Below are 15000 nucleotides of genomic sequence, written 5' to 3'. Positions count from 1 at the left end.
CACCCTCTGCAGTGCTTTCCGGTCGAAGGCAGAGCAGTTGCCATACCAAACTGTGACACAGTTGGTGAGGATGATCTCGATGGTGCAGCGGTAGAAGTTCACCAGGATCTGAGGAGATAGATGGACCTTCTTTAGTCTCCTTGGGAAGAAGAGACGCTGGTGAGCCTTCTTGATCAGGGTAGAGGTGTTGAGGGTCCAAGAGAGGTCCTCAGAGATGTGGACACCCAGAAACTTGAAGCTGCACCTGTCCCATTGATGAGAATGGGGGTGTGTGTGCTAGCTTTAGACTTCCTCAAGTCCACAATGAGCTCTTTGGTCTTCTTGGTGTTGAGAGCCAGGTTGTTATCAGTGCACCACAATGTTAGGTGCTGGACCTCCTCCCTGTAGGCCGTCTCATTGTTGTTGCTGATGAGACCAATCACCGTAGTGTCATCAGCAAACTTGACCAGTGTTAGAGCCATGTACAGGTGTGCAGTTGTAGGTGAAGAGGGAGTAAAGGAGAGGGCTCAGCACACAGCCCTGTGGTACGCCGGTGTTCAGGGTGATGGTTGAGGAGGTGTGGTTATCTAACCTAACAGACTGAGGTCTGAGGTCACGATGGAGGTGGTTTTAAAGCATGCGGGGGCAGCTGCCTGGGCTAGGGACAGATTTAATATGTCAGTCCAAACCTCAGTCAGCAGCACAGCAGGACACGTACCTGAGGACACGTCCGGGGATACCATCAGGACCAGCAGCCTTACGTGCATTAGTCCTGCTCAGTGCCATCAGGACCAGCAGCCTTACGTGCATTAGTCCTGCTCAGTGCCATCAGGACCAGCAGCCTTACGTGCATTAGTCCTGCTCAGTGCCGCACACAAGTCGGTGGTGGAGTGGTGGATCTGCAGAGATCACAGCCTTGATGGCCACCTGCTTGCTGTCCCTGTCAAAGTGGCCATAGAAGTGGTTCAGCTCATCAGGCAAGGAGGTGTCGGTGACGAGGGGTGGGGGGGGGGGGGGGGTGGGGGTTGGAGCTTGTAGTTTTGCAATCTGTGATCGCCTGGATGCCTTGCCACATGCGTCGGAGGGAGGTCAGAGCTAGGAAACTCACTGAATCATTCCCTTCTTACGGGAACTCGGGAGGGACAATATTGATCAGTGAGACCGATACTCTGGACTTGACTCTCTCTCTCTCTGCCCAGTTTAATCCACAGCATAATAATACCGGTGGGTCTGCTCAGGAGCACACAGCAGCAGACCTACAGTGACCGTGTGCTCTGCTCAAATGAGGTGGCATTTTGCGGGCTCTCTCCCCCCAATACCAACTGGCTGCAGACGTGATTGCAGGAGGGTCAACAAGGCGAGATCCCCAATGTTAAGGACACTGGGACTGCAGTGCGGACATTTTTGTTTGTGAATGGATCTACTGTGCCAGCTGGGGAGCAATCCTTCTGTTGACCACACGTCTGCTGACTTCAGACCCAGTGCGTCTGATTGGGGCTCTATATCGGGGCATAAGAGCCAGAGTGCCATGAAGAGTGGATGAATGTAATGAGGCCTCTTTCACGATACCATTTCTATCAGCCATTACACTTCCTCTTTAAAATAATAAGGTAATCAATGAATTGGAGCGACGCAATTATGTGAGTTTCTTTGGCCGTGATTCGCTGCAGTCTCCAGCGTTCTATTCAATGTGCCACTTTTTTTTCAAATCACAACTTTTCAATTAAAATGCACTGTGTGTTTAAGGACCAATTACTGTGGCAGAGTATTAAAAAGATGGAACTTTGGGGCAGAGGTTTTGTGTGTGTGTGTGTGTGTGTGTGTGTGTGTGTGGAGGGGGGTGACGGTGCCGGTTCAAGAGCCCTCAGCGAGTCCTCATAAAACTTTTGTTCGGAGGCCTCCGCTGAAATTTTTGTTCCAGCATAAAAGATAAGTGCCTCTTCTGGTAAGGTAGAAGTGCAAACTGAAATTAATAAAACATTGCGGCAATGAATGATACATAATCGAGTCCAAAACATGGCTAGCTTTTCAAATCAATCCATTAATGGGAGCTTCGAGGTAGAACATATTGGAGGGAAAAGAGAACAAGCTGAACTGGCCCACAAGACTGAGACACATCCTCCCAGAGAGAGCAAAGCAATACAACTTGCAGGACAGGACAGGACGTCTTCTCTTTGAGAGCAAAGCAATACAACTTGCAGGACAGGACAGGACGTCTTCTCTTTGAGAGCAAAGCAATACAACTTGCAGGACAGGACAGGACGTCTTCTCTCTGAGAGCAAAGCAATACAACTTGCAGCAAACGTATCTTTCTATACGGTAACTTTGCAGCTATTCATCTTATCAGAGGTGGCATCATTACACTTTCACTGTGTGCTTATGAATTATATACAGTATATTTGCCTGGGCCAAACGGTGGCACTTTGCTCTTTGAATTGACATAAAAACGAAGCACAAAACGGTTCTGAAGAGGTCAGGTGAAAATACTCAGGTTGATGTTAAAGGCATTCATAATATATATGGACCTTGCTCAAAGTGTGACTTCATGCTCTGACACTCTTGATCATCACAGAGTTTTCCAAAGCCAAAGAATTAATGTTTTTTCGCAAATCCCTTTTACTGCTCGAAACAACTTGGGTTTCATTAGTTCTTCATTGCCAGATGGCATTTTTTCCCAGTGTTGGCATAATTGTCTCAAAATTTGCATTTCACAGTGAAGGGAGATTCTTGAGTTAACGGCACCCACATAAAGACAGCATCTGGAGGGTTCATTACTCTAAATGTTTGGCAGACAGTGATAGTAGATTTCAAGACAAGATTCCAGCTCATTTTTCATGACACACAAATTGTAACTCGATAAGACACCAACTAACCATGTAATGGATAAAGATAGTTAAACAAGCTTGCCATTGATCTACATTTTCTCTGCAACACATTAATGTCTGATGCATATTTCCCAACTGTGCATTATATTATTATGGAGACTTTCATTATGAATTTATAAACACCGCTGTCAGGGCAGAGCTGAAACATTTTGGCAGTAGGTGCCCACAGCAAAAACGAGATATTTTCCCATTAACGTTTAAATTAAGAGCGATAGTAACATCATCCTCATGCTCGACGAGGACTGATTTACACTAAACGGGACAGCAGGAATTGTAGTGGTCATTCAGAATGTGGAGCTTCCATATGGGCTCCACCTGTTCAGTCATGTCCAGGATCATGCACTCACCAGAGATAGTGCTGCAGCAGTGAACAGTCCGTCAGCGGAGAAGAGCGCTGCTGCAGAACAACATGTCCGTCTACATCTCGTCGGCCCTCTCAGCACACCCCGGCAGTGAGATGGGGCCTCGTGATGTTCTCCATAATGGAAAACCCTGAGCCGAGAATCTCAGGGATTGAGGCTGTTCTCTCCACAATCAAAGCCCAGTTTCAGTTGAGCCAGACAGTGCTATGCAAGGGCCTCTGAGAACCCGTCACTGATTTTTTTTTTTTTTTTTTGCAGGAGCAATGTGAGAAACCACAGTGTTTCTTCCTTTCGAGCAGAAACAACACTTGGCAAGGCATCAAAGCTGAGTAGGGGTATGGACAGCAGGGAGAGGCTTGGGTGGGGGAGACATGCCTGTGTTTGGCCCCCTACGCGGCCAAGCCTCCCTCACAAACATTACTGTCTTATTAAATTAAACAGGCGGCCACAATTAAAACAAGCCAAGACAGCTTGCTGATGCCGCATTGGAAATATTTGTTAAGAGTGACTAATTGAATGCAGAGTGAATTGACATTAATAAGGCATTAGGACACACACACACACACACACACACACACACACACACACACACACACACACACACAGAACAGCTACCACCACAACATTTCATAAACAGAGACTTGTAGTCATTTTGTCACACCCAGCCTGATGCTGAAAGACTGGCTGCAGCCCTCACTCCTTCCCACTGACATTTGTACTTTACACATACACATGCTGATGTGCATGACACTTTTGGTTAGCTTCCCACCTACTGACTTATTTATATACTTTGTTAATTAATGATCGTTACTATAAACTTTTACTTTTTACGTTCAGTTTGGTGTCCTCTTATGTCAGCTCTAATTTGAGCCAAGTGATCTTGACAAGTCAACACCATTAATACCATAAATTCAGCCATTTGTATGGAGTTAGCGGTGTTTTCCAAAAAAAAAAACCTCTAAATATCTATTTCACCCTGTCATCCAGGATGTTGATGCTGACTTGGGATGGCATTTTGCTTTAATGGAGCCTCCAGTGTAATGGCGCAGTTTCATACAGCCAGCTGGCATAGCCTCAACACTCACACACTGACATGTTTCTGTTTCCAAAGAGGAACATAGATGGCAACCTGCTCCCCAATGCCCTGCTCACATGTGATTTGGCACCTTGTCAGGTGTGAGCTGTTTGCCGCAAAGCCTCGGGTATCTCGACAAAGCACAGGAGGAATTACCTGTCTGTCGCCACTCACCTCATTGGTCGACAGAACGGAGTCCTCGTCCAGACTGAGGACTGCGTCTGTGAGGATAACATCATGGGGGAAAAAGCGACTGCTCATCGTCTGGAGAAACAGAGAGAGAGAGAGACAGAGAGAGGGATAGAGAGAGCAAAATAAAGAGAGAGAGAGTGAGAGAGAGAGACGGAGACAGAGACAGAGAAACAGAGAAAGAAAGAGAGAGAGAGAGTGGGAGAGAGAGAGAGAAAGAAAGAAAAAGAGAGAGAGAGGGAGGAGAAAATGAAAAGGAAAAGTTCCCATCAGTGCCTGGTGGGTTTTAAACAATCAGTGATGATATTAGCTTTATGGAGTCATTAGAAAATTAATTACTCTTTGCTGTGCTGTGCTGTGCTGTGCTGACATTAATATGCAGTACCAGTGCTTTGCGAGGTGAGTGACAAATGAACGTACACACAGAAATCCCACTCTTTCTGGAGTTTGCTGAGGTGCTAGTCTTTCAGTTCATGGGTAATGTTTCAATACTCTAGCCTCTCTGCATGTGCTTGTCAAGAGGATGTGGAGATGTATGGCTTTTCAGGGAAGGAGGCAGTCCTGGAGGTGAATAAATCTTTTCTGGCCAGCCTTTTCATTCATCACTCCCATGGATGGGAATGTACCTAGAGACCAAAATGTTGCCTTTTCAACCTCTCATTGGAAAGACTGATGGCTTTGGCATTTCTGAGCGATAAAACAACTGTTACAGTCTTCTTTTGCTGTTGTGGGCACCTGCATCTGCTAAGATTAAATCTGAGGAATTTCTTATTGCACGCTCAAGCATTGTGATAACATCCAGCTGTTTGGGGATTAGTCTATGTGCTAGTTCTATGGTTTCAGCTGAGCAGAGGTCTTTAGGAGTGTCTTAATCAGTGGCCATGGAGGTCAAAAATACAGTACAAATATTTGTTTACTTTATTGTTTTTAGATATATTCAATGCCTGCGTGAATGACAAAGGCAAGAGCAAACCCGACACAGACAGCCGACACAGCAATTCCTTTTGGTATGCTGACCTTAAGGATAACTGCATGACTTGACACAACAATAAAGACATTTTTAGATGTTTTTCAAAGATAGCATTGCTAGAAGCATCTAGAGGTAGGGGAAAACAGTAGAAGAAAATCATATCTGCAAGGGAAGGATCTGTAATAAGAAAGAGAATGTCATTTTCTGTCAGTAGTATACATACTGTATGTGTGTGTGTGTGTGTGTGTGTGTGCGCGCGTGCGCGTGTGTGTGTGTATCTGTGTGTGTTGTGTGTGTGTGCATGTTGTGTGTGTGTGTGTTTGTGTGCGCGTGTGTATCTGTGTGTGTGCCCACGTGTGTGTGCACGTGTGAATGTGTGTGTGTGTGCATGTGCGCGTATGTGTGTGTGTGTGTTGTGTGTGCATGTATGTGTGTGTGTCTCTCTCTCACTCTGTGTGTGTGTGTGTGTGTCTTTCTCTGCCGGGTGGATCTTATCCCCACTGAGGTGACCAGTGCAGTGTGCACGCAGCTTAACAGCCAGAGTGAGCGAGAACACCTCCCGCCACATAATATGGTAATGCACCACACACGCAGCTCAAGGGGTTAATGGAGCAAGTGAATAAGCCCTTGTGCGCGCTCGGCTCTGTGGGAAAGCCATTCATCAGGGCTCGCCTGTATCGACAGGGACCCTGTTGCCCTGGAGATTAGCCTCAGGTAGCCAGAACAAGCACAAGGGGGCGTGGCAGTGGGCATTACTGAGAGAGAGAGAGAGAGAGAGAGAGAGAGAGAGAGAGGGAGAACGAGGCGGTTACAGATGCAAGGTAGCTATTGACTGGTGAGAAAGTGAGAAAGAGAGAGTGCCTGAATGTAAGTGTGTGTGGGTGTGTGTGTTTATGAGTGTGTGTGTGTGAGAGAGAGAGAGAGAGAGAGAGAGAGAGAGAGAGAGAGAGAGAGAGAATTCTGGGCAGACCTGAGGGTGCATGAAAAACTCACTTCTCTGACATTTCTTGATCAAAATGTGTCAGTGTCCATCAATTCCACAGTGATTCCACAGTGATTTTCAAGTGTCTTTGACCTGAAAACCGCTACCCAGTATCCACTGTTGAATGCTCTCTGATCAATGCCCTCAGATGGCTGCACACACTGGCCTAAGTACACAATGTACTAAGAATTTCCGCCAAATTAGCGCCTGTTTCTGATGCTTTTTGCACCTTATAACATGACATTGTAGGTACAAACGATAGTGATTAGCCTACACGTGGATCAAAGTGTATTTTGCGTGCCAATGGAGCACAGAATGGCAATCTGCGCTGTTCTTGCTGATGCATATGTATTTATGGGAGAGCGAGGGAAAAGTGGGAGTATCGCGCAAACACAGGGGAGGAGAAATACTGATTGATTATGCATTCCGCCATATGAAACCAGCGCACGTCTGTTTTGCAGTGATAAACTTCCGCCTGTTAAAAGCAGGTGTAATCCATTAGAGAAAGAGAAACTCTCAGAGACAGCTGAATCAGTATTCAGAGCATCAGTTTTCTATTGTAGGCTACTATGTCAAAAGCAACTTTAACTTTTGTTTGCCTTTCTAATATCGTATTTTCACTTTCACAACATCCACTTCCCAAACTGCTACACTAGGGTGGGCTATCATAGTCTACGTGCAGTAAATAGCTAGACTAGGGTGGGCTATCATAGTCTACGTGCAGTAAATAGCTACACTAGGGTGGGCTATCATAGTCTACGTGCAGTAAATAGTTTGAGTATTTTTTTTAAGTGGAGTAGAACTACTAGGCCAACTCTCTATGTCACTGTTTGTTGACATCTTATCATGTATGATCGCTAAACTTTGATTCTTGTTAATGTCGCAAACGGTTAACTCCATTCAACTGCGCTTGTGGTTCAGCTGTGGGCACGCAATTTGCGTTGTAGAGGGGGTGGTGATGCACAACATCGTCCAGCTGCAGCCGTTCCCATGTTTGTGGGCGTTCCCGTTTAGCGTTCCCGTTTAGCATTAACAATACCAAGATCATCTACAACAGTATAACTATCATTAGATTCTCTATGAAATATAAGGAAATATATGATCATATATCATTAGATTCTCTATGAAATATAAGGACCCTACTAAGCACAAAATTTACATTCGGGCAGTAAGGTTTTTCCAAAGTGTCCACATAACATCGTCTCTTAGCTATAATTTGTCCAGATTGCTTTTGGTCTCCTGCACCGCCACGAACAGACCCACTTGCTGAGGAACACCAGTTAGGACATCTGCACTCCTGAAGCTGTCATATCAGAATATTACGACATCTGCACTCCTGAAGCGGTCATATCGGAATATTACGACATCTGCACTCCTGAAGCGGTCATATCGGAATATTACGACATCTGCACTCCTGAAGCTGTCATATCAGAATATTACGACATCTGCACTCCTGAAGCTGTCATATCAGAATATTACGACATCTGCACTCCTGAAGCTGTCATATCGGAATATTACGACATCTGCACTCCTGAAGCTGTCATATCGGAATAATGGGAGCAGTAGTGTCACAACGAGGCTCTCTCTTATAACGGGTTTATTTAAAACTCTCAGAACTCACTATCTTTATTTGCTCTTTCTTTCTCTCTCTGTCTCTCTCTCTTTCTCTCTATCTCTTTCGTCTCTTTCTCGCTCTCGTTCTTTCCCTCAGACAAATATGCACCATATGTTTTTTTCTTTCTAATCATATTCACTGTGATCATAAATATACATTATACATAGAATATGCACTCACATTACCTAAAATACACTCTCTACTCTACTTGACTGACAATTGAAATTTCTGGCGTGTGATGGTGGTGAGAAGTCGACATTGAGGTTTCTGTTGCGTGATGGTGAGAAGTCTGTAAATTGCAGCCGGTAGGTTCCTGAGTCCTACTGACGGAGACAAAGACCTGATCTGGGCTATCCATCCGGCAACAGCCATTAGGGCCCCTGTTATCAACTATTTACCAACCTCCCAGGGCACACAGGATAAATGACAACAATTGGGCCATTGCTGGGACATATGCAGCGGAAATAAATCACTTAACAGCTTGTGATGGAGTGAGTGTGGGACTGGACTTTACCTTTAGTGTAACACTTTGCATGGCTTTCTCTTTCTGTTTCAGAAAGAAGGAATCTGTGTTTATAATGCAGACTAGTTGCAAATGCAAAACGTAATTATGGTCCTTAATACAGATACTGGTTAGTAAAAAGCAAACCACCCAAATAAAAAAAGCATGGGTCATACCATATCAAATAACCCAATGCCAAAAAATAATTTCCCTCTTAGATTTCATGGGTTTCACGGGTACTCTCATAACAAGTTTATAGAAATCTTAATCACGTCTGTATGTAACACTTTTTCCCTACAAATGCTACAAATTAAACCCTTTTGAAATTATAATAACTTTCACACATTTTGTTCATGTATAGCTTTGACACCTACTGACTTTTTTTGTAAAATTAAACAAAAATATAATAATAAGATGCATCTCTTGTGCATTTACAAGACTTGTAACTGCACAACTGTCAACTTTTCAGAGATTCTTAATCAGCCAGTATGCTAGATAAGCACTCAATCACCCCCTGCGAGATCTGATATGGAATGACTCACATATGATTCTATATTTTTGAGCTAAAAGTAACATATGTAACCATAGAAACATAGAAACAGCAGCCAAGTTGAGAAGAAAAATTCTAAGCATTTCTGGCTTATGTGCATCAGATCTTACGTACTGTAATTTCCCACAGACCTTTCACAAGGATATAGCAAAGGTTAGGTGACTGTGTTGTAACATATTGTTTATAGTGTTAAATAGTGTTTCCACCTAAACTGAAATTAAATTTTGATGTTTGGTCATTTACTGTAGGTGGTGGGCGCCTAAACAAGGGGTCTTAAACGCACAAGATTATAATCATAACTGCTTTTGACCTCTATTTTGAGACCACCACCCCCCCCCCTCTATTCAGCTGACTTACTTAATAGAATGGAGCTTATGAGACATTGATAGGACCTCGTAACTGCTTTATAAATGATTATGGTGTAACAGTGGCCATTTTCCTAATGAGACTGCACTGTGATACGTACCCGCTAGCTGCATTTTCCTTCCACATCCATCTTAGACACGGGTGGGAGAGCAGCACCTTTTATAAATCCTTTGTGCTTAATAAACCCGCGCTCCCAGCCCTAATGATATTGAGTGTCTAATAGAAAACTGGTGTGAAATGTGTATTTCTGCAATGATTGTGGTGGCTGATTAGGAAATCGTTGCATACCGTCTTATTGATCCGGCAGCTAATATGACAGAATCACCTTCATCCATCACATTAAATGCCACCTCAAGTACGGCGGGTGTAATTATGGTATTGACTCATAATTGGAGCAGATTAATTATTTAACAATGAGTGTGTCTAAAAAGGCAGCACTCTAGCCCTTTTAAAAGAGCTGATGTGAAATCTACAATGGTTAGCTTACTGTAGAAAAATTGCCAGTCACCTGGAAGGACCATATTTTTCCTGCATATAAAATAGCTTATCAAAGTCAGACCACAGTGGCTAGATTTCAAAGGTCATGTCAGCCTGTTCTATGATCTACTTTCACCTGAAGATTTTACCCAACTCTAGTAAGTTAAAAACTGTAAAATCTCCTCATAAACGGAAGTTATATCAACAAACTCCTGACTGACAGCATTTTATTGCCATTTTATATGAATACAGGGGCAAATACCTTCACATTAAAGCAAGCTACAAAGTCTGAGTCTGAGCGTTCTGACTCCCTCTTGAACTTCCAGCAGTTTCTTGCCTGGCTTGTGCTCATGGAGGTTATCTGGAAGCCCAGCTGGTGCTGTTGAAGCCAGAGCTGCTCTGTCAGTCTGTGCTATCCACACTGGCATCTCCTCCAGGTCTTTTCTCTCTCTCTATCTCTCTCTCTCTCTCTCTCTCTCTCTCTCTCTCTCTCTCTCTCTTCTCTCTGCTATTCACCCTGGCATCTCCTCAGGTCCTCTCTCTCTCCCTCTCTCTCCTCTCTCTCTCTTTTCTCTCGGCTATCCACCTCTCTCTCACTCTCACACACTCTTTTCTTCCTCCACGCAAGCTCAGATGGACATCTTCAGGGATTGTTTGTCCTTCCGTCTGACCGTCTCTCTCCTCCTCCTCTGCCCCACAGCAGAATGAGCAGGTCTCCTTCAACTGTTCCCACGTAGACAGAGACAGCTCATCACTGTGGGTTTGATCTCTCTCTCTCTTTCTCTCCCTCTTTCTCTCTCTTTCCCTCCATCCCTGACCAGCGTCAATGCATTCTCCCTCTGGGCACAAATAGAACGTGATACTGAGGAGGCTGTGTCACTGTCTTGGACTAGTTTGTCTCTCACTCTCTCCCTCCTCCCTCACACTCTTTCTTTCTTTCTTTCTTTCTTTCTCCACCTCTGTATTTCACCCTGTTACTCATAGAATCCTCACAATATAGCAGTTTGATTTAATGACATGTCTAGACAGCTCTCTCTTTTTCTCACTCCTACACAGTACAACAACAGCAAATGCTTTAGACACACTTGAGCGGAGATGGCTTCATGAGAAGACATGACAGTTCTGCATAGTTATTGGACTCAGGTTAGCTCATCAAGTCTGCTTCATTTAGATCAACAACTGACTGTATAGACTAAAGGCCTCCAGACACACACGCACCGACATGAGCTTTCTACATTCGATTACATTAGACTCCATTGTTTCTAACACAACCCCACATACCATCACCGAATCCTTTCGCTGCTGCCATATAGATTATGATTCAGTAATCAGTATTTTTGTTGGCGCCGCTCAATCAGATCCATTGTTTACCGAATGCTTGTCGAACACTCCGGTGCTGGTGTGTGTGGGGGCAAGTGACAGCGAGTGTTGGCTCAGTCAGTCGGCGTCTATATGCAGAGCGCTCAAGACTGTGACACACCACATGCAAGTGCGCTGCACTCCTAGACACTCATCCTATCTCAGTAGACAAAGGAGGGTTCTACGCGCTTCTGTCGTTTAGCGACAATCCGGTGCAGCCAGGCCAGGCCAGATATTTTGGAGAGAAGGAGAGACGCCGGTGCAGCTCAGATGTCTTCTTTATTTTCTTTATTCTTTACTAAAAGGTGCAGAACATTATTAACTTTGACTTATTAACGTTTCAATGTAGTCACATCTTCATAAGAGTCCTCATTCTCATCAGAGTCCTCATTCTCATCAGAGTCCTCATTCTCAGAGTCCTCATTCTCATCATTCTCATCAGAGTCCTCATTCTCAGAGTCCTCATTCTCATCAGAGTCCTCATTCTCAGAGTCCTCATTCTCATCAGAGTCCTCATTCTTAGAGTCCTCATTCTCACAGTCCTCATTCTCATCAGAGTCCTCATTCTCATCAGAGTCCTCATTCTCATCAGAGTCCTCATTCTCAGAGTCCTCATTCTCATCAGAGTCCTCATTCTCATCAGAGTCCTCATTCTCAGAGTCCTCATTCTCATCAGAGTCCTCATTCTCAGAGTCCTCATTCTCAGAGTCCTCATTCTCATCAGAGTCCTCATTTTATCTGTTTTTTTCTTCTTCTTCTGCCTCTTCATCCCTCGCTTTCTCGTACACGCAGTCTGTTTACGGTGCATTCTGCACATTTGCTAAAGAGGTGTAGAAGTCCAGCTTCAGAAAGTAAAAATCCAACCATGTGTTAGTTCTACCTGTGAACACAGGTGATCTCACCAACTAGCTGGTCTACCTGTGCACTTAACACAGGTGATCTCACCAGTTAGCTGCTCTACCTGGCTGAAGAGTTGTGCTAATTAGAATCAGCTGGTTTAAGTGAATGGCTGGCACAGATTATATGGTAGGACTTTTACTTTGTGAAGCTTTTCCACGTCTGATTTGCTACAGTGTTTCAGTGGGATCAAAACCACAGCCTTGTTTTTGAACATCTCTCAAAACCCCTAAAGCTGCTCCGGTGAGTGTCATAGTGTTGCACACGGTTGCCAGAGAAGGTGAGGGGCCACAGCAGGGGTAAGAGAGAGATCCCCATGTTCCCAGGCTGGGCGCAACTCTCAGAACTGGCAACCCCCTCCATTAAAAACCCAGCAGCTTGCCACAGAGACATTCAGTTGAAGAAAGGATAGAGACTGCAGTACAGTAGTTGCTCCAGCACAGACAGGGTTAGCCGCACCGCATGAGAATGGACCCTTTCAACGTTTATGTGAGAACATTTAAGTTGCGAGTGCAAGTTTCCATCTGATGGAGCTAGTAGGCACTGAATATAATAAAAAACAGCTGGTTGAAACCTATTCCATGTTAACGTCCTCATCATGAAAAGTCACCCAGATTAGGAAAGATGATTTAAAATATTGGACCGCATGAGAATCCAAATGGCCAGTAATGTTACATCATTAAACAGGCATTGTACACTCATGGTTGGAGAAAACTAGCAGTTGCACTCAATGATAATGAGATAAAGTGGACTATTGAAATGGCCTCAGAAGACAAGTAACACGAGGGAGACAGAAGAGCTCTTGGCGGTGTGGACTATAGGAGCAAAGCTGAACCTCTTGGCAAAGAAGGAGGAAGAATGACCTAACCAGATCATACTGCCTTATGAACCTCTCTGGGCAAAGAGCAGCACGGGTAAATATTCTCATTCCGTTCCAAGCCTGTAATGTTCTCACACCTCTGTGATGATGACCCCGCTGACCTCTGACCCCTGGGCCCCCGAGCCCTCCGTATACCGTACGCCTCGTCTTCATTTACATTCAGGGTCAAGTGGAGGACAGGAACATTTCAGAACTCCCTACCTAGGTTTAGAGTTCCCGCTCACACTTTTTATGGGAGGAGGGGGGGGGGGGGCAGAGAAAGAGAAGAACAAGGATGACAGAATGTGAGAGAGAGAAAGAATGAAGGAAAGAAAGACAGAGAGAGAAGAAAGAGAAAGATAGAGAGGAGATGATAAGTGGGTTGAGTCATCGTCTGTCCTCATGCCACTTTGTCTCCCCTTGGGCCTCTCTCTCTCTCTTCACACACACACACACACACACACACACACACACACACACACACACACACACACACACACACACACACACACACACACACACACACACACACACAGAGAGATAGAGAGTGAGAGAGGCAGAGAAGAGCAGTCCAGTGGGATTCAGTGCTCCTGGCTCCTGTGGCCTACATTAATAAATGAATCATGAGAGATTGCCAGGGCCACTGGAAGACCTTTGCCCAGTGAACCCCCTCTACACACACACACACACACACACGCACACACACACACACACACTCACTCTAACACACACACATACAGTACTCCCTTTCACACACACACGCACACACACACACACGTCACTCACACACACACACTCACTCTAACACACACACATACAGTACTCCCTTACACACACACACACACAGACAGGCCCAACGTGCCTGAGCAGGAGGTCCAGAACTTGCCTCAGGACTTGAGGCCCTCTGCCTGACCTGGCTCCGGGCACTGCTCTTCATGAAGTGGGCTCCGACTGGAGCATTGCACTGAACTATGCAAATGCAGGACAAGCACTTGTGGACGAGTCACTGATATTAATGACCCTGTCTTATTTCTTCAATAATTAATTGACATCCATGGAATAATATTTAAACGATATGACTGATCAGGGTAATTAGGTTTAATTAAGCTTGCTGTGAGACCTGTCTTCAAGTGTGTGCAAGGCTTTCAATTAAGAGGCTGAGACTTAAAAGCATTCTTGGTCTTTATTGCCACATTGTATGTATGTATGCGTGTGTGTGTGTGTGTGTGTGTGTGTGGTACAAGCCTCAGAGAGAAAACATGTCATGTTCATGTCACCAAAAAAGATGGCAAAAATGCTGTCTGAAATTTAGTATCAAAACTGAGCCCGATTGTAATAAATATTTACTTAATACTTATTCTGTGCTATACTGTGTATTACACTGAAGAGTGGAGAGCACTGACTGTGTTGTTTCACAAGAGGTATGTATCTGCATGCATATCTAAAGCGCCCAGACAGACAGACAGGCAGACAGGCAGACAGATAGACAGACAGACAGACAGACAGACAGGCAGACAGGCAGACAGATAGACAGACAGACAGACAGACAGACAGGCAGGCAGACAGGCAGGCAGACAGGCAGGCAGACAGACAGACAGGCAGACAGGCAGACAGACAGACAGGCAGACAGACAGAGCGATGGGCAGGAGATGGGGATGATGAGCTTTGGAGTGGTGAGGTGCGGTGAGGAGCGGTGAGGAGCGATGAGGAGCAGTGAGGAGCAGTGAGGAGCTTTGGAGCAGTGAGGAGCGGTGAGGAGCGATGAGGAGCAGTGAGGAGCAGTGAGGAGCAGTGAGGAGCAGTGAGGAGCAGTGAGGAGCGATGAGGAGCAGTGAGGAGCAGTGAGGAGTGGTGAGGAGTGGTGAGGAGCAGTGAGGAGCAGTGAGGAGCGATGAGGAGCAGTGAGGAGCAGTGAGGAGTGGTGAGGAGTGGT

General features: G+C 45.1%; 1 protein-coding gene across 2 annotated transcripts in view; it reads right to left on the bottom strand.

The window, feature by feature from the left end:
- The window catches only part of LOC121711925 (exostosin-1), a 241523-nt gene that overhangs the window by 7028 nt on the left and 219495 nt on the right, over positions 1-15000 (bottom strand). For both annotated transcript variants that reach the window (XM_042095810.1, XM_042095811.1), the window contains exon 9: positions 4476-4565. In XM_042095810.1, coding sequence (XP_041951744.1) covers positions 4476-4565 — 90 coding nt within the window. The remainder of the gene's footprint in view (positions 1-4475; positions 4566-15000) is intronic.

Source organism: Alosa sapidissima, chromosome 6 (assembly GCF_018492685.1).
Source record: "Alosa sapidissima isolate fAloSap1 chromosome 6, fAloSap1.pri, whole genome shotgun sequence".
NCBI lineage: Eukaryota > Metazoa > Chordata > Actinopteri > Clupeiformes > Clupeidae > Alosa > Alosa sapidissima.
This window is presented reverse-complemented; position numbering and strand designations above follow the sequence as displayed.